The sequence below is a fragment of the Equus caballus genome, unplaced genomic scaffold (assembly GCF_041296265.1).
Source record: "Equus caballus isolate H_3958 breed thoroughbred unplaced genomic scaffold, TB-T2T haplotype2-0000791, whole genome shotgun sequence".
In the NCBI taxonomy this organism is placed as follows: domain Eukaryota; kingdom Metazoa; phylum Chordata; class Mammalia; order Perissodactyla; family Equidae; genus Equus; species Equus caballus.
In genome coordinates this window covers 200,568-227,187 of record NW_027222000.1, presented here as the reverse complement: position 1 = coordinate 227,187, position 26,620 = coordinate 200,568, and the positions used below count along the sequence as shown (strand labels likewise).

The 26,620-nt window shown below is 55.5% G+C and overlaps 2 protein-coding genes across 2 annotated transcripts in view; both read right to left on the bottom strand.

The window, feature by feature from the left end:
- Positions 1–26,620, bottom strand: part of LOC138915126 (large ribosomal subunit protein uL15m-like) — a 253,999-nt gene that overhangs the window by 77,510 nt on the left and 149,869 nt on the right.
- On the bottom strand, positions 6,460–16,457 carry LOC138922394 (ral guanine nucleotide dissociation stimulator-like). Its single transcript, XM_070259083.1, has 14 exons — positions 16,259–16,457; positions 15,704–15,820; positions 14,649–14,839; positions 13,084–13,196; positions 12,589–12,950; positions 11,591–11,806; positions 11,128–11,231; positions 10,584–10,650; positions 8,999–9,052; positions 8,506–8,580; positions 7,909–7,941; positions 7,422–7,543; positions 7,112–7,215; positions 6,460–6,786 (listed from the first exon to the last, which is right to left on the bottom strand). The coding sequence occupies exons 1-14, from the start codon at positions 16,391–16,393 to the stop codon at positions 6,629–6,631; spliced, it is 1,851 nt and encodes a 616-aa protein (XP_070115184.1). The 5' UTR covers positions 16,394–16,457; the 3' UTR covers positions 6,460–6,628.

The following is a 26,620-nucleotide window of genomic DNA, read 5'->3' as shown; positions in this document are numbered from 1 at the left end:
TTGCATTATGAGTTGAGAGATGCTGAAAAGACCTCCTATGGTTTCCCTTATACCCTACACTACACAAATAGACACTTATGCTTTTAAGTCTTGACATTTCATCTCGAGTGTCTGTTAAAACGTGAGTATCTAGGATAGAAAGCGGCTGTCCTCCAGAATCTTACCAGGGTTTCCTGCTGGCCACTTTGGAGGACAGAGCAGAGTGACCCACTAGGGGAGGGGCGCATGACTGCCGGGCCTTGGGGAAGAGCTGACCGGAAGCTGACTCACCAAGGACTGTCCATGCTTGTCTTGGTTTGCAGTGACAGCAGCTGAACGCAACTTAAAGGATTTTAATTTGCATGCAGCTTTGCACAACAACTTTCCATCTTACTTCATCCTCCTTGCTTCCTGTGACATTTGGGGATAGGATAGTTTCAGGGATTCACTGAACTCGTTTACAGTGTTCAAATAGTCTTGTATGATGTGTGCGCTTGTTAATTGAGGTATAATTGACATATACTTTATATTAGTTTCATTTGTACAATATAATGATTTGCATGTATCGTGAAATAATCACCACGATAAGTCTAACTAACGTCTGTCCCCAGACGTAGTCAATATTCATTTTCTGGATGAGGACATGTTGTGTTTTAAGGTGCAGAAGAATCGGTAATGATGTCATACTTTTCCGTATGCAACTTGATGAATTTGAACATAAGTGTCCACCCATGAGACCATCACCACCATCGAGGCCATAAACATATCCATCATCTACCAAAGTTTTCTCCCACCCCCTTTACTATTATCATTATTTTGCTTTAAGAACACTTAACAGAATATATACTCTGTTAGAAATTCGAAGTACAAAACACAATACCGTGAGATTGCTGCATTATACGCTAGGTTTAATTTTTAGAGGAACCTCCAGACTATTTTCCATCATTACAGTATTAGTTTACGTTCCCATCAACAGTTGCAAGGCTTCCTTTTCCTCCACAACCTCACCAACATTTGTCACCTCTACTTTTTTTGATAATAGCCGCCCTAACCGGTGTCAAGTGATATCTCCTTGTGGTTTTGATTTGCATTTCCCTAAAGATTAGTGATGCTGAGCACCTTTTCATGTGGCTGTTGGCCATTTGTGTGTCTTCTTTGGAAAAATGGCTATTCTACTCCTTTGCCCATTTGTTAACTGAGTGCCTTGGTGTTTTTGCTATTGACCCGAGAGATGAAAAAAGAAAAAAAATGTCCAGGCATTATGGATGCTTCCCAGTTGATGCAGATGATTTTGTCTTTATGGTGATGACAAAATATCGTGTTGTGTGCTTTTTCTTCAGCAGTTATCATAAGACTAGCAGTAGAATGGCAAAGCAGATAATCAGGATCTCCCGGGTTTCCAGTTTTACAACACAAATAAGACGAGTGGTAAGGAATTCTTGATTATTTCAAGGAAATTATTGAGATCACAGTCCGTGGAATGTAGGACTGACAGGTCCACGAGGAAATTAAAGTGAGGACATGGTGATCTGGCATCACTTCCGATCTGAAGGAACAGGTATCTTCTGTATGAATGTTTGAAGACATATTGGAAATCAGGAATTTGTGGTGGATGAATACATTTTCTGAAGGGTTTATTTCTTTATTTAGGAGGAAGATTACCCTGAGCTAACATCTGTGCCAGTCTTCCTCTCCTTTGTCCGTGGGATGCCTCCACAGCGTGGCCGATGAGTGGAGTAGGTCTGCACCTGGGATCTGAACCCGCAAACCTCAGGCCCCTGAAGCAGAACACACGCAACTTTAACCACTCAGCCATGGGGCTGGACTCTAACTTATTTAGTTGTGAACATGATCGTTTGGGTTATGTAAATGTCAGGACCTGGGAGTGAGTCGCTAAGAGTGGGGTAGTTGATAATGTCACAATTGATTTAGACCCTAAAGAGGCTAAGAGCAACAACTGGCCAATGGGTTAACCAAAGGAATAGTCAGAAAACACAGAAAGGATGGGAATTGGGATCTATAGTAAGCTGGGGGATCACGTGTCCTCAGAGAGAGTGCCAGGACTTGCACAGATGAGAATGGCAAGAGCAATAAAAGAGAATAAAATCACACTGAAACAAGGAGGGGGTGTTACGAGACGGGGGAGGAAAACTGATCTGGAGCAGTCCTGAGTTTTGACCTTGAGCTTTCTGTCCTTGACCCAAATCTGCTTGACGATGTCCTGGGACACAGGTCAGAAGAGCTCCAGAGGGAGAGAGGAAGGGTGGAAGTACAGGGAAACTGAGATAATTGTCCTAAGAAGCCATGCTTCATTTCTCATTTGGGTCCAGTTTCATGATTACTTTTACAGGACGAGAGGAAAAGAAGTGATGATGGTCAAGTCTTCGCAGAGGAAGCTGCGTGATCGTGGGAATCAACCCAAACCAAAGCCCGGATTAAGAATTCCCATCTCTTTGAGGATGCGCAGTTACATATTCAGAAGGCCAGTTACTAGAATGCCATCCCACCCAGCAGTGAGGGGTCACTGGGAGAGCACGTGGCACCAGCCCCAACAGGTCTGCTGGCAGGAGAGAAGTGGCAAGCCCTTTGGAACTTGCCGTAGCCTTGCAAAATTGCACCTTGCAGCAGAGGTGAATTCCTGCGGGGTGCGCTCGCATGGGGTGCCCCGTCCAGTCCCATACACACCCCTGCCCTTCCTCAGATTTGGCAGAGATGATTCTGGGAACTGGTCTGGGCATCCCATAGCTCCACGGCCAACAATTGCTGGTGACTGTGGAAGATCTGAGCAAACAGGAGGGGACGGGGAAGAGGGCGGGAGAGAGCGATTGTGGACAGGCTCAGCAGCCAGGCAGAGAAAGTGAGCGCCCAAGAAGGATGTGCTGACAGCACCAGGAAAGAGAGGAGACGCTGGTGCCCCTGAGATGGAGCCCGGCACTTCACTGACGTCTCCTTGAAGGGTCCCACGTTTTCTTGCTTGAGCTCTTGCAACTTCAAGACATACCAATCCTTTTCTTTTATTAAACTCCTCTGTGGGACATAGGAAGCATAGACAGGGATTTCTTGTGGAGGAGAGACTGGATTTCAGCTGAGTAGAGCAAGGAGGGCTTTCTGTTTCACGGTGCTCTCGCATTTTCCTTTCCGAAGTATATTATTTATCTGCGCTTGAAAGTCACAGAGAGTTACCGATTCGCGGGATGATTCCGTTGTCGCCCTCACAGCGACACAGTAAAACCTACCTAGTCGGAATGGATCATTCCTTCTGTGCAATACTCCGGTAGACTCCAAAGATCATTTCAAAAGCGCTGGTATATCTCTGTTCTCAAATAAGAGGTCTGCTTCCAGGTCTCCATTTTTCTGCTCTTTATTGCATGTTAATTCAGAGTTGCAAGGAGGAAAGACCACATTTGCCTCAATCTTTAGATCTCTATGTGCTGGAAATTGGATTCACAGAAATGGACAAGGCCTTTGAGGGATCGTGCTGTCAACAGAGACCTTTTCCGGCATCAGCAACGTGACAATAAACCGCTGCTTGTTAGGACTTGATTGTCTATTGGAGGGATGGAGCTTGCAGTATTACGGAAATCCTCTTTAGAATTGCTTACCTTCACGTGACAGATTTATCAGTTTCTGAGAGTGATGTGTTAAAATAACCTAGGGTGGCGCAGGGCTTAAACTGGCCCACTCCACTTTGGAGGCCCGGCATTGGCACGTTCGGGTCACGGTTGTGGACATTCACACCGCTTATCGGGCCATGCTGTGGCAGACATCCCACGTGTTAAATAGAGGAAGATGGGCACAGATCTTAGCCCAAGGCTAGTCTTCCTCAAGGGAAAAAAAAAAAAAAACCGAGGAAGATTGGCAATGGATGTTAGCTCAGGGTGAATCTTAGCCCTTGGGCATCTTCAGCTGTGGTCATTTGCAAAATATGTAGACCATGCATGTACTGGGCAAGCCCAGGCAGGACAGCGCAGCCGGCCTCCCGCCTGGGTGCTTGGGGCTGCTTGTTGTGGAGCCTCTGCTGGAACCGTCTGGGTGGATTCAGTGCAGAGAATGATGACAACGGACTGCCTTGCTTCACCCTCAGAGTTTCCCCTGAGTTTTCTCCATCTTGACATGCAAAGCAGACACTGTCTGGAGCCCTCGTGTTCCTCTGGGACTCGGGCTTCCCTCTGCTCCTCAGCCTGGAGAGGAGGAAGCCCACGTGTGGACTTCAGGAGATTCCTGACCGCGTTTTGTGGGCTAGCACGTCCTGGGCTTGAAGTCCCCAGGGAATGAGCAGAATCCAATCCAGGTAGGACTGCCATGACCCAGACCCTTCAGGAAGGCAGGTTATGGTCCCCTAACCAGGCAGAGCACCATGACCAGCCGCGGGGTTTGTGGAGGGCGAAGGGAAGATGAAATGGGTCCTGGAAGAAGGTGCTTATAAATACCAGCTACCGAGAGGGAACCAGCTGCAAAACCGTGCATTTGAGGAGTATGAGTATTATTTCTTGATTCTGTTTGGAATAAGTTAGAGTGCATGATATATTTGTGTGTGAGTGAACATATATATATAGCTCTCTCTCTAAAATTTATATCAAAGTAACATAAAGACTGATGAGATACAGGTGCTGCACATGTGGGCCTCTTTTTGCTGGCGATCAGTTCATTTTTGGCCATTGGAAGCCCAAAGAGGCAGCGAGTTATTGTCCTCTGCCGTCTGGTAGGCTCATGACAAACAAAGCGCTGCAACCAAAGGGTCGGCTCTCAGGAGCCTCACGGCCCTGTGAGGGAAACCCCTTGGACACGGTGTCTTCCTCCTGGGCCTGGACTAGCCTTGGGACTTGGCACTTCTCTTTCTCTGTGGCGGGAAGGTACAGCCGGCTCCGGCTTCCATTTAGAAAGTCACCTTCCTGGATGGCTGTGCCATACCAAGAAGGGCCTGGGCTGCTGGGAACCAGCATTTCTCCTCAGCTGCTGGCCGTACTGAGGAGGCCTCCCTGGCAGGGTTCACGCTGCTGTGTGTCTGGGTGACACTTGCAGCCATCAGAAAGGAGGGGAGAACTCAGAAGGGCCAAGCACTTCCTGTGGTCCTAGTCTTACAGGGTCTTTCCCGGGGTGGGGTGGGGGGGGGGGCGTTCAAAATGCCAGGTGGTAACCCTCTAGCTCCTGGTCACCGGGTGGGTTCTTGGAGTGAGCTCGGAGCAGTGTCTGCTCACCACCAGACTGGAACCATTTAAGTGTTTTAATTTTGTCAGGCTGTGTTTACCCGTCATCCGTTTGCTTGCGTTCCCTGCTGGACCCCTCAACCACCCTCCTCTCACGACTCATCTCTGAAAGCTTCCAACGGGAAAGGTTCACACCCACACCATAAACGGAGCATAAGGCTGGGCAAGAGAACACAGCCCTCCGAGGGGCTGCATGGTTTATAGGCTCAGGTCCTCCTGCCCCGTTAGGATGAGTCAGAAACAACATGCCTGAGTGTGTGAACAGGTGATTGCCTGAGACCACACACCTCAGAACCACAGGGGCCCAGATGTCACCCTGGGCAGCGAGGGAGAGTATAGGTCATTCTTTGGCCAGGATTAGGGTATCTAATGTTTGCAAAGCAGACTCCACCCGTGATCCGTCAGACCCTGCCAGGGAGGAGTGGCCACGAGGTACGGGACAGAGAGGCCGAGGCATTCGAGGGAATTTCTGCCCTTCCAAGAATTGCAGAAGGAAGTGCACGGAGGCAGGAAATCCTGGTGGACAAGGAGCAGTGATGCGTCGGGAAGGATGCCCAGATGTAGCCTTCAAAGCTGCATCACAGATCTGTCCCCCTGGATACCAAACTTGCAGGGAAAGGAATTCAGAGCCGTGGACCAGGATCCCAGAGGATTCCAATCCAGGTGAAGGGTGAACATGGAGCCCCCAGAGGGGCCGGGGGAGGGAGGGTCCTGCCTGCCCTTAGTCCATCTGCACATGACCTTCTCCGGCCTTGACCCTCCACATGCACGTTTTGAGCTTTTACATCGTTCTCTGCACTTAGAGCTGCTGCTGTCCAGAGCCTCATTAGAAAACGACAAGTTCCTAACATCTGGTGAAGAGGAACCTCCACAAGAGAAGCCGAAAACGTGGCCTCTCCTCCAAAGGGGTGGAAAAGCAGCCACTGTCCTGGGGCAGGTCGTGGTGCTGGCCCGTGCCATTTTAAAGACACCCGCATTCCAGTGGTTGTTGCTCTGCCTGTGAAAGTACCTCCACCCTCTAAATGCCAGGAGCTCTGGGTGCTGTCTCTGCTCCTGGCCCACGTGAACCACACTGAAATGAAGCCGTCCTCTGAGTAAGGGGGGGCGCGGAGGTGTCCCTCAGTATCCAGGGAGGGGCCTGGCCCTTCTCCCTTCTCTCACATACAATAAGCCGAGACCCTGCAAGATTTCTTCATTCCAGGAGGAACGCGAGAGTCTGTGTCTCCTTGACACGAGCACAGGAGGGGAAAGAACCAGACCGTGACTCGCAGGCTGGAACAGAAACAGGATTTTAACATCAAATTCAAAACTAGCACTAACTATTAACACGAAAGAAATACGGCCCCTTCCCAAGTGGTAAACAGGCGCTGGGGTGGAGCTGCCAGGCCTGTGGGGTGGGGTCGTCCCCTCCCTCTTGGGCTCCAGGGCTCCCAGGAAAAGGCTTAGAATGTTCTTCTCCCCATCAGCATGGGAGGAGCCGGCCTGGGGCCCCGCGTGTTTCCCAGCCGCGTCCCCGCCGCTGAAGAGCAGGCTGCACTCGAGCTGTTGGAAGGACCGGGATCTGCCACTGTTGCTGGGTTCTGCGTCAGGGGTCTGGTGACTGAAGAGAAGACACTGATGATTGGGGGGGTCACACCAGTATCCCAGCCCAACACCTCAGCCCCACTGCATTCTGCTCCAAACCTTGTCCTGAGTGTTCAGTCAACACTACCCCATTGTCCCTGACATGGGAGCTGGCATTTCGCTTCACCCATTTCACAGAAGAGGAAGCTGAGTCCCACAAAGGTCAAGGGAATTGTCCCTCACAGGCCTGGTCAGCAGTGGAGCTGGGATCCCCGTGCCGGCTGTCCATCTCCCTAGGCCCGTGCTTAGCCCGAAGCTTTCCGGAGCCCCTGGCTTCAGTCCCTGCCTGTCTGGACACTCACCGAGCCCTGAGCTGAGAGACGCGCGGTTCTTCTTGGGCAGGAAAAACCGGCGCATCTTGCCGGCCCTCTCCTGTGGGGGCTCCAGGTGGCAGGACAGGCTGTAGCTAAAGGACAGAGGGGACTTTTCAGCTACCGGGAGCCACACCTCAGGTGACCCTCCCAGAGACGGCCAGCAGTTGGAGTCCCAGGGCCCCACGGGTGACCATGCGACAAGCCCCGGGACTGACCCGGAAGCCACGGGCACGGGCTCCCTGGAGCTGGCCATCAGAGAGAGTCCGCCTTGCCCTCACCAACTCCTGCCCCGCCTCACCTCTCATCCTCGCTGAGGGGCTCCATGGCCTCGAACCAGGCCCCAAATCGCTCCTCAGCCTCAATGTGGTAAAGATGGACTGCCTCCTGGAGCAGGAAGATCTGCTCGGTGACTTTGAATTCCTGGGAGAAAGGACATGATGCAGACGGGGCCTGGGTGGGGGACCGTGCTGGGGACTCAGACAGGTGAGAAGAGGGTCAAGGAGCTGGTCTGGGGTCTTGGCCCACATGGGAACCCTCCTTCCCTCCAATTCCGTGCAGGACTTGCTCGTTCTCACAGTTGGCTTGAAATAGCTCCTCCTGCAGGAAGGTGTCCTTGGTGCCAGCCCCTTCCCCCACGCACCAATGGGACGGCTTTCCCAGCTCTGGGTGCCGAACTCTCCCAAGGAAAGCAAGGCCCAAGGCATCGGGCCAGAGAAGGTCTTCCCCGGAGGAGTCTCTGATTGCCACAGCCCCACCCTCCGCACGGGGAGGCCACAGCTGCTCACCTCACTCCTTTTCTCAAAATTGATCTCATTTCCCTGGAAGGCAGAGAGCCAAAGCCCATGAGCAACAGCCCCCTTAGCCCATAGCTAGCCCCCGTCTCCACCCTTTCTCAGGTTGCTCTACCAGCAGGGTCGACCAGGGAGCAGGCGCTACCAGAAACGGGAATGGGTCCCGGGCAAGACTCTGAGCTCCAGAGCAAGGAGGCCACGGGGCTATGGCTCAGGGACATTCTAAGACAGCCCTCTCTGACAGACAGACAGACTGAGGCCTCAGGCAGGAAGGGATGCTCAGCCACTCGTGTGCTTCCTGCCTTGGAGGGGCCTGGCTTCACTCCCTGCAGGGGCGGGGCCTGAGGGAGAGGCTGAGTCCAGCTCAGACACACCCTCCAGCAGCTCCGCAGTCAGGCAGCCTGGACTGGCGGCTCACCTGGATCCTATATTCACTCATCACTAAGATGGCCATGACACCCAGCTCCCGGGGTGGCTGTGAGGCCCTCACGAGAGGACTCTGCCAAGGGTTGTGAGCTCAGGCCTCAGTGCAAGTCTCTCCTCCCAAATCTCCGAATCCTGATCCCCAGCTCCACCTCCAGGCTCACTCACCTCCAGGTAATCCTCCATGTTGGTGTCCAGCAGCAGTAGGTAATTGAGGAATGTGCCAAGGAAGGGGATGAGCCCCTGTGCCAGCGGGGTGGAGACGGTGATGAGATCCCGCTCTCAGGAGCCGTCAAAGACCTCTCCTCCACTCCTCACCCCAGCCTCCTGCCCAGCCCAAGCTACCCACCTAGGCGGCCTCCCCCCAATTTCCTCCTCTTCTCTCCTCCAGGAACCCCAAACTCCTCCAGGCACCTCCCAGCAGCCGGCTCTGGCAAAACCCAGGGTACGTGGTCCCCGCCCCTCCCTGTCCCAAATCCGTTGTGCGCCCATCCGTTCCAGGCCTCCTCCTGGTCACTTCCAATGCAGGCATTTCAGGTCTGTGGCACCAGGAGCAGGGCTGGAGGAGAAAGGCTCCCTCTCTGCTGGTAGAGACCTCCGGCTAGGAAGGGGAGTCCCCTCTCCTGCGACTCCTGGGCCCCTCCTCCACAGGCACCCTTACCTTCTGGGCACCTGTGGGGCCCGTCTCCAGGCTGGTCAACATAGAGGTCGCCTCCTGCCAGGGTGTTGACAGGGCCAGTGAGCCGACGCTCCCCTCCAAGTGTCCTCCCAGACCCCTCCCAGATCGGGGACCCTGGACATGTGGCCCCAGTCACCTGGTGCCCCTGCGGCTCCCGCCTCCAGGGTGCTCTGATTCCAGAGCCATCCCAGCTCCAACACTCACTCCTGTGTGACCTTGGGCCCGCCCAGGCCTCCCTGAACCTGTTACCTCGTCTGGAAGGTTTGACGAACTCTGTCTGCCTCCCACAGTCTCCTGAGGCCCAAGCGTCATCTGACCGTCATCACTGCTCTCCGCTCAAGCCTGCCTCTGGAGCCAGGTCCAAGCTCCCCACATTCCTCCCCACCCTTGAGCCTCGGCACCCACTGTGAGGCCTGCACCACGGCTCATCTCCCTCTGGCTCCCAGATGAGGAGACCAAGGCCCACACAGGGGCAGGGACTTGCTCAGGGGGCCCCAGAGGAGAGGCTGCTCCCCCTCCCAGCCACAGGCCCCTGTCTCCTCTGCCTTCACACCACCCTCTGCCCAGCCGCTGACCACAGTGCTGTCCTCGGGACTCTCAGGCTGTGTTCGGGCCCCCAGCTGGGCCGAGCCACGGATGGAGGGAGATGAGGTGTCTCAGGAGGCCTGGTCAAGTGGCTTCTGCCAGCCCCAACGCCCAGGAGTCTCTGATCCCAGGCCGAGGCCAAGGCCTTGCTAAAGCCCTCAGCTCCCTAGGATCCCCTCAGGGAGTTCCCCTGCACAGAATTCTTTCTTCATCCGCTCAGGATGGGGACCCCGAATGCCACGTCTGACTAGCAGGGGAGGGGGCGACCAGGGCACTGCGGGGTGGCATTTCCTTTCTGTTTTACGAGGAAACTTCTGACGTCTGGGCGGGAAGGATCCCTGAAGAAGCCATCAGTTCCCTGGGCACTTGCCCTTGCCCTCCGGGGCACATGTCATCGCCAACAAGGACCTGGGTGAGCATCCCACTGGGACTGTCTGCAGCGCCCACTTTAGGGGCCAGAGTGGGGAGTCACCGAGGGGACACAGATCTGTCCCAGGTCCAGTGTCCGTCCCAAGGCTGGGAAGCCCCTGAGTGCCCCCGGCCCGTGGGATCCGGCAGTGCCCATCCCTCAGGCAGGCAGGGTGCCCTTCTTGCGAGGCACAGTGAAGACAGAAGGAGCAGTGGGGCCCTGGCTTCCTGAGCACAGACTGGGCTGACTTCGGAAGAAAGGAAGCCCGCCCACTCGCTCCAGCCAGTGGCCAGGAGGAAGATGCAGGGCAGCTGATGGAGCAGCATGGAAGCCAGACACCGGCACCTTCTGCCAGGTCCTCAGCCTCCTGGAACAGTCCAGCCCGCACCATTCTATCCCATGCCCCTGGCCTCCTGTCCCAAACTGCCCCCACCTGCCCATGGAGCTAGCACATCCCTCTTCCTGTCCATCTTTTCCTGACCAACTTCACGTGACAGGAGAACCAAAGCTCATCCTGCCGGGTCCCCTCCCCTCTCGCTCCCCCTCCTTCCAGATGTGCAGCCTCCGTCTTACCTTCACCAGCTGCCTCCTGCTCACCCACTGGTCTTTGATGAACCTCTTCAACTTTCGAGAGCTCTTCCTGAGGGGAGAGGAAAGGAGGAAAGAAAACCCGGGGCGGTTGAAGGCGAAATGCCTTTGGCTGAGAACCCGGAAGGTTCAAAGGGCCTGGGGCCTGGACGAGGGTTTTCCCCGGGTTCTTCGGAGCTCTGAGGTCACCGTGGGACTCGGGTGGAGGCTCTCCTGCGGTCACCTGGGGCCTCCATTCCCACTCCGACTGAGCACATTGTTTCTAACAGCGTTGGTTGCCGATGAGGGCTCCGTTGCTGCGAAGTACACCCTTGGAAATCTCCAGTGTGGCTCAATCCAGGATGTGACAAGGGGGGAGCCACTGCCTAGGGTCTCAGAGAGTCTCAGAGACCCGAGCAAGGAGGCCAGTCCCCATCCCTAGGGTCCGCTGCCTCCCAGATGGTCCTAGCTGAATGAGGGGTCCATGGCAGTCGCACGGGGGATGTCTGGTCCGCCCTGGTGGTGCTTGGATGGAGCACGGCCTACCCACCTGGCAACTCGTCCCCATGTCTTTTGCAGACGGCTGATGGAGGGGCTCTGCAGAGCAGACACGATGGCACGCAGGGACGCATAATTTCCAAGGACTCGGCACTCCTGAGGAAGGGAAGGGAATGAGCTGCGACGGCGGGCTGGAGCCCTGCTTCCTCTGGCTTGTGTCCCCTCGTGGGCTTCTGCTGTCCTGGATGAGGCAGATGCCCAGGGAAGCGAGGGAGGGCACACCTGGGAGCTGATGAGTAACGCTCGCGGGCAGGAAGATTTTAGCTCAACCCAGGGCGGGAAGGGAGCTTCCCACCACTGGGACCAGCACTCAAGGTCAGCAGGCCCTTGGCAGCAAGGGGCCTAGGACTTTGCCGAGGCCCAGACCACCGACTTCAAGGCTGAAAGCTGCGAGAGGAGAAGGGGCAGTCCCCCTGACTCCAGGGAGGGGCTCCCTGGGCCCTGCCGCTACTGACCTTGGCCACCTGAATCCACAGCTCGACGACTCTGGCCCTGTCCTGGGCCATCATGCTGAGGTCCCCAAGGCACGTCGTGATGACGCAGCCGGACACGTGAAGAAACTGGTTGATAGTGGCCCGAACCGTGGGAGCCAGGTACTCCTTGCTCCCATTGGGCCGCTGGCACCACACAAAACCCAGGCAGTGGCGGGGCTCCACCTTCTTGAACAGCTCCTGGGGAGGATGGGGACTGTCACCTGACCCTGCCACACCCGAGCTCAGAGTCTGCAGGCCCCCGCAGCCCCAGGCAGGAGGCACTGGTCAGCTGCAGCTCAGGAACCTGAGGAGGTGGCCTGAAGCTTCTGGGAGTCTCTGGGTTTTGTCTGTGTCCGCTGAGGCCGCCCAGCGCAGGATGACCGAGGACCCAATAGGGGCGGGGAAGAGAAGTCCCATTGGCTCGCAGCCCAGTCTTGCTTCCCCCAAGCACCAGAACACGGCTCACACCTGCCCATCTCAAGGGGCATCTTCCACCCGTTCTCATCACCCCCTGGTCCCACTCCCCTTTCAGCTGCACGTTCCCCCGAGGCAGCAACAACCATGGGCTTTGTTTGCCTGTCTTCCATGTAGGTAAGGACGCACTAGGTGTCTAATAAGTACGGAGGCTGTTGAGGCCTCCTGGGCCGATGGGTGAGTGACCCAGGACTTGGCAGCACTCCAGTGAGCTTCCCTCCCCCACCAGAGGGCTATTCTCTGCCCCGCTTCCTCTCTGTTCGACCTCATCCATCCGCACAGCCACTCTGCCCAGCAGGTGCCCGCCCTTGGTGTGCTCTCTACTGTCCATGTGGGGACAGCAAGGACTTGGGGGCCAGAAGGTGGCCCAGGTCACCCGGTGGGTGAGTGGGGGAGCTGTGACTTGCACCCACATCGTTGGATTGCGGCTGAGGGAACAGGAGGTCTGGGGCAGCTGATGGCCCACCAAGGCGGGCCCCACCTAGCCCAAGAGCCCCGCTGCTCACCGCATCCATCCGGGTCAGCTGCTCGGCCACCAGCTTCGGAGGGAAGTCCAGCAGCTTAGGCCTCTCCTCTCTCAGCTCGGCGCTCGCTTCTGCGGTGACTTCGGCAGCTGGAGGCAGAGATCGTCCAAAAGTCAATGGCGCATCTTGCTCCAGCTCAGAAGCTGGCACTGGGGCTGAAGCTGATGGCGCTCGCTCCGGCCCTGGAGAGGCCGATGGAGGTGAGGCTGCTGGAGGTGAGGCTGCTGGTGGTGAGGCCGCCTCCAGCTCCGGCGCGGACGGTGGAACTACAGCTGGAGCTGCCTCTGGCCCCGGAGCTGGCCCTTGCTCTGGCTCTAGAGCCGGCAGGAGCTCTGGAACTGGCGCTGCAGCGGGAGAAAGAGAAAGTTTCACCTACGTACCCGACTTTACAAGACAGGAGAGACTCCGCTGTCTTGAAGGGAACCCCAGCCCGTGAACCCCACCGCAGACAGTCTTCCCAGACTGCTGTGCCCTCACCTTCCAGCTCTGCCCTCCTGGGCCCCAGATGTTGCAGCTGGACCTGGGGAAGGTAGGCAGGGCCTCCCAGGTGCGACCCAGGCCAGATGACACGCAGAGAGGCCAGCCGCATCCTGAAAGAGGGAAAGGGCGTGGGCTCCCAGAAATCCTGCATTGGGTCCAGCCAGGTTCCCACCATAGAAGACGCGGTACTGGGCGGAAGCAGTTGGGCCACAGAGCCAGAGGCCTGGCCGTCGCTTCCACACTGTCCTCCCAAGGCACCCTGCTTTGGGTCTGGGCCCTGTGCCTGCCCCTTTCCACCAGGGGGGAGTCCCACCCCGGCGCTGACTCCTGTGTGGCCATCCTGGCAGTGGCAGGCCTGCTCATCCAGCAGGTGGAACACGGGGTTTGTGTGAGTCTCTTCTTCCCACTGCCACTCTTCTCGCAAAGAGGCTGGACACAGTCCAGCCCAGCCCTCCACGCCCTTGTGCAAGTGGACTGAGGACTGAGGCCGATGTGTGAGCGGCTCGCTAACACCCCTTCTCTTCTGGGCCTGCTGGTGGTGGTCAGAAGGGGTGGATATGGAGAAGGGGAAGCGGAGGGAGACGGGACTGTGGTGGGGATGGGTCGCCAGGGAACAGCTCAAGCCAGCCTCCCCTCTGGTTCCCAGGGGCTCTGGGACCCCACCCACAGCTCTCTTTCACTCCTATCCCCTTGCAGTAGAAGCCATCAGACCTCAGCCCTCCCAGAGGAATCAAAAGATGAGTGAGATCAGAGTTGTGCCGGGCCCGCCCCAGCCACAGTCCTCTGTCCTCTTGTTCTCCCCCAGCCCTGTTCTGTGGAGACAGGAGGCCCTCGTCTGGCACTCAAAGAACACTCAGGTCTTTAGTTGGCGCTGGGGTCCATCATGCATGAGAACGTGGGAAGAGGCCTCCAGTCGTAAAGGAGCATAGGAGGGCATCCCCTGGGACAGGCGGGGGACAGGATCTGTGGATGATATGGTGTGTGACTATCTGAGTCTCAGGCTGCTGCGGGGGTCCAGGGGCTGTGTCTGCTTCATTCACTGCGTTGTGCCAAGTGTCTCTAAAGCTCCCGCATGTCACAGGTGCTTAATATACAGTGTTCTCGAATGAACTCCAACCAGAAGCATCCCCGGTAGCTGAGTGGGCCTGGGGCCCCTCTGCGGCCCCGGAGACCCCTCCTTGGCTACTCCAAGGACCCGCCCCACGACCAGCTGCATGGAATCCCACACTCCCTGCCAGAGTGCTTTCCGTGTGCCTTTGCAAACTCAGAAAGGCCCCATCCCAGCGATGGGGGAGCAGACTGCTCTTCATCGGGGAGAGGGAAAGAATAACCAGGAACAACCACGGCACGTCTCTCAGCCCCTTCTGTAGAGCCAGGCCCCAGGGAAGCACCTGCCGTGGCTCATCCCATTCGTGCCCACCAGAACCCGATGAAGTTTATCCTCTCCCACTCCACTTTGCAGAGGAGCAATCGAAGCTCAGAGAGATGGAGGGCCGTTTCCAAGACACACAGCTGGCAGTGGGCAGAGTCACCACTGTGCTGAGGAGGGGCTGGGCACTCACGTAGCAAGTAGGTGGTCCAGGACCCCGTGGGAGGTGAGGACAGCCGCGCAGTCAAACACGATGGTGGTGACGTTGGCCATGTTTCGAGGCGCCAAGGCTGGTCCTATGGACGGCGGCAGCCTCTCCAGCAGGCCTGCCTGGAGGGCCCGCATCCTGCAGGCCTCATTCCGCTGCCCGAGTGACTCTCCGCGCTGGGTGAGATGAGGAAGGACACAGAGTCACCAGCACCAGCGTGAACCTCCAGGAAGTCAAGGTCTGGAGGTCCCCCAGGAACTGTGAGCCCCTCAGGGATGTGTGCAGAGGAGGGACAGGATTGCCCACAGCCAACCGGTTTCCAGGCTTGAAAAGTCCAATTTGAGTTTGGGCGGGGGGAGGATTATACGATGAGTTCCTCAGGACACTTGGCTGGCTTGGCAAGGACAGACCGCCCCGCACCAAAGCGTGCATTAAGAGCACTGACCAGCGAATCCAACACAAACATCCCCATTCTAGAGATGAGAGGACGGAAGCTTCGGGCTGCCAAGTGGCTGCTCAGGGTCCTGTGCGTCGGAACTGAGAACCGCCCTAAGCCAGGGCTGCAGGACTCCCCCGCTCCCCCACCTGAGGCTTCATGTGCTCCTGACATGAAGGGAAATGTCTGGTGGGAACCTCAGCCCTCCCCAGTCGGGAGACAGTGCACGGGCAGACAGACGCTGTGAGGATCTGGCTGACTACAAGAAAGGACGCTGGTTTTTCTTTCTTTTACACGAAAGGGAGGTTTGAGACCCTCGTTACAGAGGTTTCAGATTCAGAAAATGGCAGATTTCAAAGATGCCCCTGGCCGAGTGTGAAGCGCAAACATCAGTGTTTTGTCTACTCCGCCTAGGGTTAGGAAAGAGCGACTTCCCACCCTCCTAGGTAGCTGGTGAGGAGGCGTGGAAGTCCAGATTCCTTTGGGACTGGGCCCTTGGGACACTCCAGTGGGAAAGCCCTGGGCGGGTCCAGGGGAGGGCTCCAGATTTGACTCTGGATTGTGGACACACCCCGGTGATCTCAGGGCCCCGGGTGTCACTCACTCTCCCCTCAGTCCAGCCCCGGGCAAGGTCGGTGGTCTGCTGCACTTGCCCCCTGTCCAGGGAGATGGAGCCGTAGGACCCATGCGCCAGCTCCTGGACCATCTCCTGGGTGGAGCTCTGCAAAGACAGCGTCCGGTGGCCGCGGCGGCAGGTAGCAGGGGCCTGCCTGCACTTGCCCACAGGGGGAAAACTCTCCCGCACACCGAGCACAGACAGAGGGGCATCCGCATAGACCTCCAGACAGGGAGCGAATGAGATGACACCTCACGGGCTTGGGATTCACCTACGGGTAGGGCAGCTTGGCTCCCAGCACTCACCTTCCATCCTGCCAGCCACCACCCGGGATATGAACACGACATACCGCCAGGCTTCCAAGCCCTAACCGTCTGCTCCCGTCCAGGGTAGCTCCACGCTCATCCCTGCCTTCCGTCACTCCATGCCCGCCAACACACACACACAATAAGGGTCAAGGGGTGTGGGGCTGCCCGCATGGGAGGGTGGGATCACACTTGTGGCCTGACCCGGAGTGGCCCGCCCTGGGCTGCCTTGTGTTACCTGAGGGTTCCTTCTTCCGAATGGCCTGAGGTCTTGGAGGTGCGGTCTCAGCCAATGTCGACAGCGCTGGAGAAGACTGTCATTGTTGGCTCTCTGTGCGCCAGAGCCTCGCAAAGAGGGGATACACGAACACATCCTCCTGTGTCGAGTGTCTCTGGTCAAATGGGCTATGTGTACAAAATGGCTGCCTGGTGACCAGAGTTCTAAGCTCTGTTGGGGTCGGTCGCCAAGGAAGTGAGGTCATGTCTCCAAGGTTCCAGGATGGGGGGCCCTTCCCTCCATCAGACCCACCCAAAGCCCCCTCGGGGCTGTTGACCGCTCACCCTCCTTGCCCGTGTCATCTCCCGAGCTGTACAGAAAGTTCCATCACAGCCCTCCCCACAGCTCCTTGGGATCGGAACCAGCGCCCCAGCTTTGAAGAGAGAGCGCCCAGTTCGGATCTCCTTTTTCCTAGCAGTTCTGTGTCCTGGAAAAGCCACTGTGCCTCTCAGGGCCTCCCCAGTCTCCCAACCTGCACGATGGGATGGCGCTAGAAACACATTCCCAGGGACGTCTTCGGGTGGACATGTGATAACGCCTCCCATATCTGGGAGGTGGTGCCGCCTGGGTCTGGTCCCCGAACTTAGAGGTGGAAGAATTACAAGAAGGGGTGGATGCAGTCGGGAATACCTCTCCAAACAGGCCTGGATTCCAGCCGTGTGATTTGGGAAAAGTCCCTGCCCCTTGGGGGCTCCTTGTCAGGTCTGCACCTTCAAGGGTTGGAAGTTCGAGGAAATTCAGATATTGTCATTCACTAGCATTCAACCTTTCCCAGTCTCCTGTTGGCCTTAGAACCAGACCCAAGCGCCTCATTGTCGGCCTATGTGGTGGGCAGCCTCCACCAAGGCTCCCAGCGCTCCCTCCCTCCTGCTGTGCACATCCTTGTGGAACCACTACATCCTGAGTAACTGGTTTCTGAGCAATAGAATACAGCCCAGCTGATGGAATGTCACATCCAAGTTTTAATTACAAAAACTCTGTCACTTCCCTCTTGCTTGCTTTCCTGAGTTCCCTCCCTTTATCTCCCCCTCTGTTTCCATCTCTTGCGCTCTCTCTCTGTCACATTTCTGGAAATGAGATAGCAAGTGGCGATGATTTCAGTTGCCCTATGTAGAGGCCAAGGGAGGCGAGATCTGAGGGAGCGCCCAGCCAACAGTCACATGGAGACTCAGACTCTCAGTCCCAATGACTCCTGACACCACCCGTGTGAGTGACTTGGGAGCAAATCCTCCCCTAGTCTAGCCTCAGTTGAGACTGAAGGTCCTGCTTCACGGAGACCTGGAGGCAGAGGCTCCCAGCTAAGCCGTGCCCAATGCCTAGACCACGGAAACCGGGAGAAGTTCAATATTCGTACTTCAGAGGTGCAACTTTTGGGAGCAGTGTTGTGAGAGAGAAACCCAAATGAACGCAGACTACCGGGTTCCCCGGTCTGGCCCCATTAACCGCCGCCCCTGCCGCAGCTCCTGTTGCTTCTCAGGCTCCCTCCAGCCGCCTGGGCAGCTTTCTGACCTCCTCTGCTCACGCTCACTTCTGCCCCAGAGTCTCAGCACCAACAGCGCCTTTCCCCCGACTCCCTGTTCCCGGACCTACGCAGGCGTGGCTCAGTCTTGTCCTTCTGGTCACAGCCTAGGTCACTTCAGTGAGGCCTTTCAGAATCTCCCAGGCACAGTCTCTGCCACCACACATCTCACATCTGGAAGCGTCTTCAATTGTTTCCTCCTTCTTGCTCCCATTTGGATAAAGTGAGCCCAGGACGAGGGGCTGTCTGCTTTGGCTGAAGGAGACGTAATTCCTTCTGGTTACCCCGGGCACACGGCTGTCTCCTCCAGGCTGAGTTTTTCCCACCACCAGTCCGTCGGGAAGGCGCACTAGCCTTCCCTCTCTCCCGTGGGGCTGGTGTCCCAGGAACACGGTGAGCCGTCCTCTCTCCCTGTCATGCAGCACCAGCCCCTCACCCCACGGCCAGAGAACTAGCACCCGGTCTGAGACTCCACCACATCCTGAATTCAGTTACTGCTGAGACCCTCCCATCCATTTGGGGATTCCCTGGTACCTCCTGAGGGCGTCTTTCCCTGAGACCCCACTCCCAGCCTGCCCTTGCTTATTCCAGTAACAATGGCCTTTCCTCAGAGCCCCCCCAGTCTGGAGAAGAAAGGTGTTGAAAGGTTCTCCGTGTTAATTTTCAGGGCCGGGGGAAATTGGTAGAAGTAATTTGGGTGTTTCTGTGCAATAGTTCCCAGGAAGAAGATTCAGCCCTAAAAACAAATGAACTTCTGACACATGGTACAACGTGGATGAACCTTGCAAACCTTACGCTCAGTGAAATAAACGCAACCCAGAAAGACACCTATGATACGGTTCCCCTTACATGACGTGCCGAGCACAGGCAAATTCATCGAGATGGAAGGAAGAATAGAAGTTCACAGGGGCTGGAGCTGAGGGTCATGGGGAGGCAGTGTTTAATGGGGACAGAGTTTCTGTTTGAGATGATGAAAAGAAGTCTTGGAAATGAACACGGTGATGGTTGCGCAGTATTGTGAATGCATTTGATGCCACTGAATTGTCCACGGAAAAATGGTTCAAATGGCCAAGTCTAGGTTATGCATACTTTGCCACAATCAAAAGGCACTTAAAAATGCAGCGGGGGGTCAAGATGCAGGTTCTGGGGCCCTCAAGTCAGCATATGGGCCAGGTAGGTGTCCAGGGTCTGAGATCTTGGACCCTGGTGAGGCTCTGGAGTGGTCCTGATTGATGCTAGTTTACAAGTTCAAAGTAACAGGATTGGAGCAATTTCACCGATTGGGGGATAAGAAAGGAAACAACTGCATTCAGTCCCATCCAACGTGGAAGAGACCTTTTTCTTAATGGGAAGCAAATGTCAGTCCTTCAAGGAAGTCACTTCTCAACGTCTCTACCCCTCCCCAACCCCACCCGCTACTCCCAGAAAGACGCCGCAGTGCAGAGCTCGGGTACCGTGGTTGTGGCCTCATCCGTGAGTCATGTTTGGGGTCAGATCCCCTGTTTTCCTTCCCCAGCCATGTGACCCTGGGCATGTCACTCAACATGACTGAACCTCCATTTCTTCAACCGTAAAATGGGGAGAATCATCCTGGTAGGGAAATTATGAAGGTCACAAGACTTTCTCAGAGGAGGTAGCACATGGCAGAGGCATTATGCTGAGAGCCGCGCCCCACAGGTCACACGTTTTCTGATTCTGTTGATACGACCTTCTCAAAACAACAGCATTATAAAGATGGAGAACAGATGAGTGAAGGCCAGGGGCTGGCCGGGCAGATGTGACTACGAAAGAGCAGCACGAGGGAGGGCTTGTGGGGATGGGACAGTTCTGTGTGTGGATTGCAGTGGTGGTGGCGCAAATCTGCATGTGTCATAAAATGGCATTGAACCGCGCGCGCGCGCATACACGCACACGCACACACACACACACCCCCCAGTGAGCTCACGTCAAACTAGCAACATCAGAAGTCTGCGGTCTGTGGGTTTAACACTGCCAATTCATGTCCTGGTCGTGACACTGTACTAGAGTCCCGCAAGATGTTAACCCCCGGCGGAAGCTGGTGGAAGGGTCCAAGGCACTCTGTACTATTTTTGTTGCAACTTCATGTGCTTTCATATTTATTCAAAGGGAAAAGTTAACAGTGAAAGACACAACAGGACACAGCCTGGCACGTAGTAAGTGGCAAACAACACGGTTCTCGGTGACAATTCTTTGCGATTGTAATTGCACGTTCATTTCCAGTCTCTCTCCATACACAGTGACCTTGGTGAGGGACGGACACACCTCACTAACGTCGTCTGCCCTCTGCCCAGCACAGAGCACGCGCCCACTCAATATTTGTCCACTAAATCCCCCATGGTCCCTGCGCCAGGTGTTCTTACGTCCACGTTCACGGACCCTCCACGACAACCTTAGGCAGTGTTATTCTTCGTGCTGGGCAGGTGAGGAAACTGAGGCACAGAGAGGGAAAGTAAATTGTTCCAGGTCAACACACTGGACCGACGAGGAGGTGCCATGCCCTGCTCTGGAGGAGAGCAGAGGCTGTCCATGGCAGCTCCAGGGTCCCTCACGGCGGCTCCTCTCTGCGACTGCCAGGTCCTAACTTTGAGGCCAAATAGCTTGACTTCCTAGAGGGAGCTGGAGAGAGAAGTCACCTACCTGTGGCGCTGGGGGGGGGGGGTCGGTGGCACCAGTGGGTTCTGTGGGAGGAGCATGGAGGTCACAGCAGCTGAGGAGAAATGGTCTGGAGTGAGACCGGGGACTCCGAGGGGGGGCATGGAGGCCACCGCGTGCATCTTTCCTATCCAGCCTGAGCCACTGATTGCGGGTCCTCTGGCTTCTTCTCCCGTGGGTGCCCTGGGATGAGGAGATCAGTCGCTCTCCCTAAGGGGCCTGCAGCACACGGTCATCAGAGCCCTGAGGACTCACCGCGGGGAGTGAGGGCTGAGGTCCGATGTGTAACCTGCTGTGAGAAAAGGAGACAGAATTGGCATGCAAGAGGGGCACGAATGTCCAAAATACAGCCCGAGGACCAGCAGCCCCACCCACAACTGACACTTCCAGTCTACACGGTTCCACATTAGGATTTAGGAGCAACTATCTCTTATTCCTAAAAGGCTGACAAATCAAAGATCCAGTCCCTGTTTTCATGAGTTTACAATTTATGTGTGAGATCAATGCGCTAACCTTGCTCGAACATGGGTTTGCAAATTGTGCTCTTCAGGTTCCAGAGGTATTTAGAGGTGCTGGCAGGGAGAGAGAGGAATAGCCAGACTCTTGAATGCCCATTGGCTTCAGAGGGATACTCTCTTTCATCTGACTGGAGAAAGGCTTCTGTGCCTCAGGCAAGGGGACGAATCACAGCCCCAGAGTGCAGAGCTGCAAAGGGAAGAGAAGGATTCACAAAGTGCAGGGCCTTGGGGTCCCTGAGCCTTGAGGGAGGTTGCTCAGCTGGAAGACTAGACACACAGGATGGCTCCTGAGGAACACTGGAGAGTGCACATCCTCCTGGGGCCCATCCTTAGCTTCAGTATGGGGTTACTAAATAGATGCTCCCCAACGACGTAGAGGCTGTCGCTGTCCAGGATGAAGGAGCCCAGCTGAGTGCCCCCACAGGTCTCATGTCTCAGCTTCCGTGACAGCCCCTCTTTTTCCAGCTTAAGGCCCACAGTGTCAGGATGGTGAGTGAGGACAGTATCATCTCCGCCGGCTGTTGCAGTTTTCTCAGGCCTGGAGCTGGAGGGACACAGGCATGGGGAGGTGGGGACTCCAGGCAGGGGCGCTGAAACGCCTCCCTGAGGGAGGGGACAGAGACAGCAGGAAGACTGACGGGCAGCTTGGAACAGCCTTGGTGCTGGGGGAGGGTTGTAAGTGAATAGGACAGCCAAGGTCCCTGAACACAGAGGACGTAGCACCTCCAAATGTTGGTGTCGGTGCTCAACTCTGAAAGGACGTTCATGATACGGCAACGCACACCCTAACAACAAAGCATGCGGCAGCGAGCGGAGGAGGACTCTGGGCACAGGACCAGGTGAAGCAAGGCAACATCAAGTTGCTTAAATTGCAGCTCTGCCACTCACTTTCTGCATGCCTCTGGGTAAGTCTCCCAACCCCTCTGGCTCCTTTTCTTCATCTGTCCAGTGAGGTGAGAGTTCAGACCTCACAGCACTTAGCACTAGTAACTGTTCGATGAAAAGCGGCCATTTTCCTTAGGTATTAATAGGGCCCGCATTCTTGGTGTCAATGGACCTGGCAGGGAGAGAGACTGAGCCTTTTGAAGGCAACACTTAGGGCAAGCAGCCGTCCTGGGATGGAGGCGGCGATTGGGCTGTGTGGGATCTCAGAGCCAGAAACATCTCAGGGCCAGTGGAAAGGGAAGACACGCTGCATCACGGCTGCAGGACAATGGCGAGGACCTTTGGAGCTGGGTCGTTTCATCCTCAGACAAACGGGTTCACGACTGGGAGGTTCACACGAGGGCTGAGGCCACCCAAGTGCTCCTGCGGGGGTTCCCACGTTGAAACAATAGATAATGCTTCTAAAAGATTGATCAACATGCTCTTGTCCTGAGAAGAGTGGGGAGAGGCTCAGTAGCTGTGCACTGTTTCCTCATGAGATGCCTCTGTCCTTCGTAGTCCTTTTGGGGTTGCTTAACACTTGTCGTTTCAGCAGGTGCCCTTGCCCTGGAGGGAAGAGATAGCAGGGCTGCTGAGCGTTGGGCTAGAGTTTCAGTCTAGGGGGCCGGCCCCGTGGCCAAGTGGCTGAGTTTATGTGGTTTGCTTTAGTGGCCCAGGGTTTCACCCGTTTGGAGCCTGGGTGCGGACCTGGCACCACTCATCAGGCCACGCTGAGGCCGTGTCTCACATAGTGCAACTAGAAGGATCTGCAACTAGAATAGACAGCTATGTACTGGGAGGCACTGGGGAGAAGAAGAAGAGGAGGAAAGAAAACAACGTTTAGCAAAAGAATTTCAGTCTTGTCTCTCCTGTGTGTGAGGACCTCCACATTCCCAATCTTTGTTCCTCATAGCTGTCTCATTTCATCTTTTCTCTTGGTTTCTTTCTGTCGTTAACCACTTCAGACACTTGTCTGTTCTACTAATGTCCTAACCTCTATCAGGCCTTTATCCTGCCTCTTCCTGCAGAGCAGCTATGCCTGGCACCTCACTGCCGTTCAAATCTCAGCTCAACCATCAGCTGCTCTGAAAGACCTTGCCAGACCACCTTCTATGAAGTAGCACTTCTGAATACACACCTGGCCCTCAGGTTTTCTCTTCCCATATCACCCTGAGTATTTCTTTCATGGAATTTACTATCATTTGCTGTATTCAGTCTTTATGCATTTGTCACCTTGGCGCCGAGTACCTAGTTGACACTCGCTTTATGCTGCTTGCTGGAATGAATGCATGAATGTAGCAATGTCTGTACGTGTCCACATTTGTGGGTTCTATTTGAACAGACAGAAAATCTTTCTGGATCTTAGTCATGACTTTGACTCTAGCCCTGTCTCCTCATCTGGCCCCAATGTGGATCTGAGAGCCCCTGAGTTTCCAGGAACCTGATATAGAGGCTTGATTGATGCCGTGGAACCTGTCGTACCCCAGCTCTGAAGATTCATTTTTAAAATTGAGTCCATGGGGGCTGGCCCGGTGGCGTAGCAGTTAAGTGTGCACACTCTGCTTCAGCGGTCTGTGGTTCCGGTGAACTGGCCCACTCAACTCCCAGGCGTGGACCTATGTACCACTTCTCAAGCCACGCTTTGGCAGGCATCCCACGTATAAAATAGAGGAAGATCAGCACAGATGTTAGCTCAGGGCAAATCTTCCTCAGCACACAAGGAGGATTGGCAGTGCATGTTAGCTCAGGGTTAATCTTCCTCAAAAAAAAGAAGAAAAAAGTCAAGTCTATGAGTCTTTTTCATGCTTGTGTCCTGACCCAGGCTGGGCCTCCCCATCCCTTAATCCTGCCATGTGAGTCTGGAGTCATGGGATATAAACCGGAGTCCTGAAATTTGAATTCCGCCTTCAGGAATTCTTTGTTTCGTGAGTCAAGACCCTGCACATTTTCTACATGCTGTAGACATGATGCACACTCTCCACTTCCTCACCGCTCCGTCCTGACCAGCTCAACCATTTGTGTAACATGCCTAGTTCCAGCAGAATGTTAAATATGTGACATGTGCTACAGACCAAGTTATGTCTGCGCGCCCCCAGAAGGATTCCTGAGCAGTAGAGCACAGTGGTCACATGGTTTTTGGGGGGTCTGACAGGCCTGTGTTCCGATCCTAGTTCCCTGCTTCAAGACTGTGTGTCCCTGACCAGTTGCTAAACATCTCTGTGCCTCGGCCACCTCATCGGTCAATCGGAAGGGCTCAGTTTGCTTTTCTGCAGAACCAATTTAGCCCACATTCTGCTGGATAGTGCTTTGTTCTGAATGCTGCTGGGAAGTTCTCCTGCCGGGGCTGGCTCAGCTGATCTCAGCTGAGGCTCACTGATGTGCCTGCGGTCGGCCGCTGGCTGGCGGACCTCGGGTCTCCCGCACATTCTCTCATCCCCCAGTGGGCACCTTGGGCTCATTGAGCTGCTCCGAGTTCCAGGAGCAGCAAGAAATGGCAAGCCCTAGTGTACACGTGCTTCCCAAGCCTCTGCTTCCGTCACATTCACTAACATCCATTAGCCAAGGCCTGTCATGTGGCCGAGCCCAGATTCAAGAGATGGGGAAGTAGACTCTGCTTCTCACTGGGGAGAGGAATTTGTGTGAGGATGAAAATGAAAAGTGCTTAGCAAAGGTCCCGACATGTAGACAACAAGCGGTAAAGGACTCGCACCCTTTCTTACACCCAACTGTGAGAAGGACCCCAGCACGTGGGAACCCCCGCAGGAGCACTTGGGTGGCCTCAGCCCTCGTGTGAACCTCCCAGTCGTGAACCCGTTTGTCTGAGGATGAAACGACCCAGCTCCAAAGGTCCTCGCCATTGTCCTGCAGCCGTGATGCAGCGTGTCTTCCCTTTCCACTGGCCCTGAGATGTTTCTGGCTCTGAGATCCCACACAGCCCAATCGCCGCCTCCATCCCAGGACGGCTGCTTGCCCTAAGTGTTGCCTTCAAAAGGCTCAGTCTCTCTCCCTGCCAGGTCCATTGACACCAAGAATGCGGGCCCTATTAATACCTAAGGAAAATGGCCGCTTTTCATCGAACAGTTACTAGTGCTAAGTGCTGTGAGGTCTGAACTCTCACCTCACTGGACAGATGAAGAAAAGGAGCCAGAGGGGTTGGGAGACTTACCCAGAGGCATGCAGAAAGTGAGTGGCAGAGCTGCAATTTAAGCAACTTGATGTTGCCTTGCTTCACCTGGTCCTGTGCCCAGAGTCCTCCTCCGCTCGCTGCCGCATGCTTTGTTGTTAGGGTGTGCGTTGCCGTATCATGAACGTCCTTTCAGAGTTGAGCACCGACACCAACATTTGGAGGTGCTACGTCCTCTGTGTTCAGGGACCTTGGCTGTCCTATTCACTTACAACCCTCCCCCAGCACCAAGGCTGTTCCAAGCTGCCCGTCAGTCTTCCTGCTGTCTCTGTCCCCTCCCTCAGGGAGGCGTTTCAGCGCCCCTGCCTGGAGTCCCCACCTCCCCATGCCTGTGTCCCTCCAGCTCCAGGCCTGAGAAAACTGCAACAGCCGGCGGAGATGATACTGTCCTCACTCACCATCCTGACACTGTGGGCCTTAAGCTGGAAAAAGAGGGGCTGTCACGGAAGCTGAGACATGAGACCTGTGGGGGCACTCAGCTGGGCTCCTTCATCCTGGACAGCGACAGCCTCTACGTCGTTGGGGAGCATCTATTTAGTAACCCCATACTGAAGCTAAGGATGGGCCCCAGGAGGATGTGCACTCTCCAGTGTTCCTCAGGAGCCATCCTGTGTGTCTAGTCTTCCAGCTGAGCAACCTCCCTCAAGGCTCAGGGACCCCAAGGCCCTGCACTTTGTGAATCCTTCTCTTCCCTTTGCAGCTCTGCACTCTGGGGCTGTGATTCGTCCCCTTGCCTGAGGCACAGAAGCCTTTCTCCAGTCAGATGAAAGAGAGTATCCCTCTGAAGCCAATGGGCATTCAAGAGTCTGGCTATTCCTCTCTCTCCCTGCCAGCACCTCTAAATACCTCTGGAACCTGAAGAGCACAATTTGCAAACCCATGTTCGAGCAAGGTTAGCGCATTGATCTCACACATAAATTGTAAACTCATGAAAACAGGGACTGGATCTTTGATTTGTCAGCCTTTTAGGAATAAGAGATAGTTGCTCCTAAATCCTAATGTGGAACCGTGTAGACTGGAAGTGTCAGTTGTGGGTGGGGCTGCTGGTCCTCGGGCTGTATTTTGGACATTCGTGCCCCTCTTGCATGCCAATTCTGTCTCCTTTTCTCACAGCAGGTTACACATCGGACCTCAGCCCTCACTCCCCGCGGTGAGTCCTCAGGGCTCTGATGACCGTGTGCTGCAGGCCCCTTAGGGAGAGCGACTGATCTCCTCATCCCAGGGCACCCACGGGAGAAGAAGCCAGAGGACCCGCAATCAGTGGCTCAGGCTGGATAGGAAAGATGCACGCGGTGGCCTCCATGCTCCCCCTCGGAGTCCCCGGTCTCACTCCAGACCATTTCTCCTCAGCTGCTGTGACCTCCATGCTCCTCCCACAGAACCCACTGGTGCCACCGACCCCCCCCCCCCCAGCGCCACAGGTAGGTGACTTCTCTCTCCAGCTCCCTCTAGGAAGTCAAGCTATTTGGCCTCAAAGTTAGGACCTGGCAGTCGCAGAGAGGAGC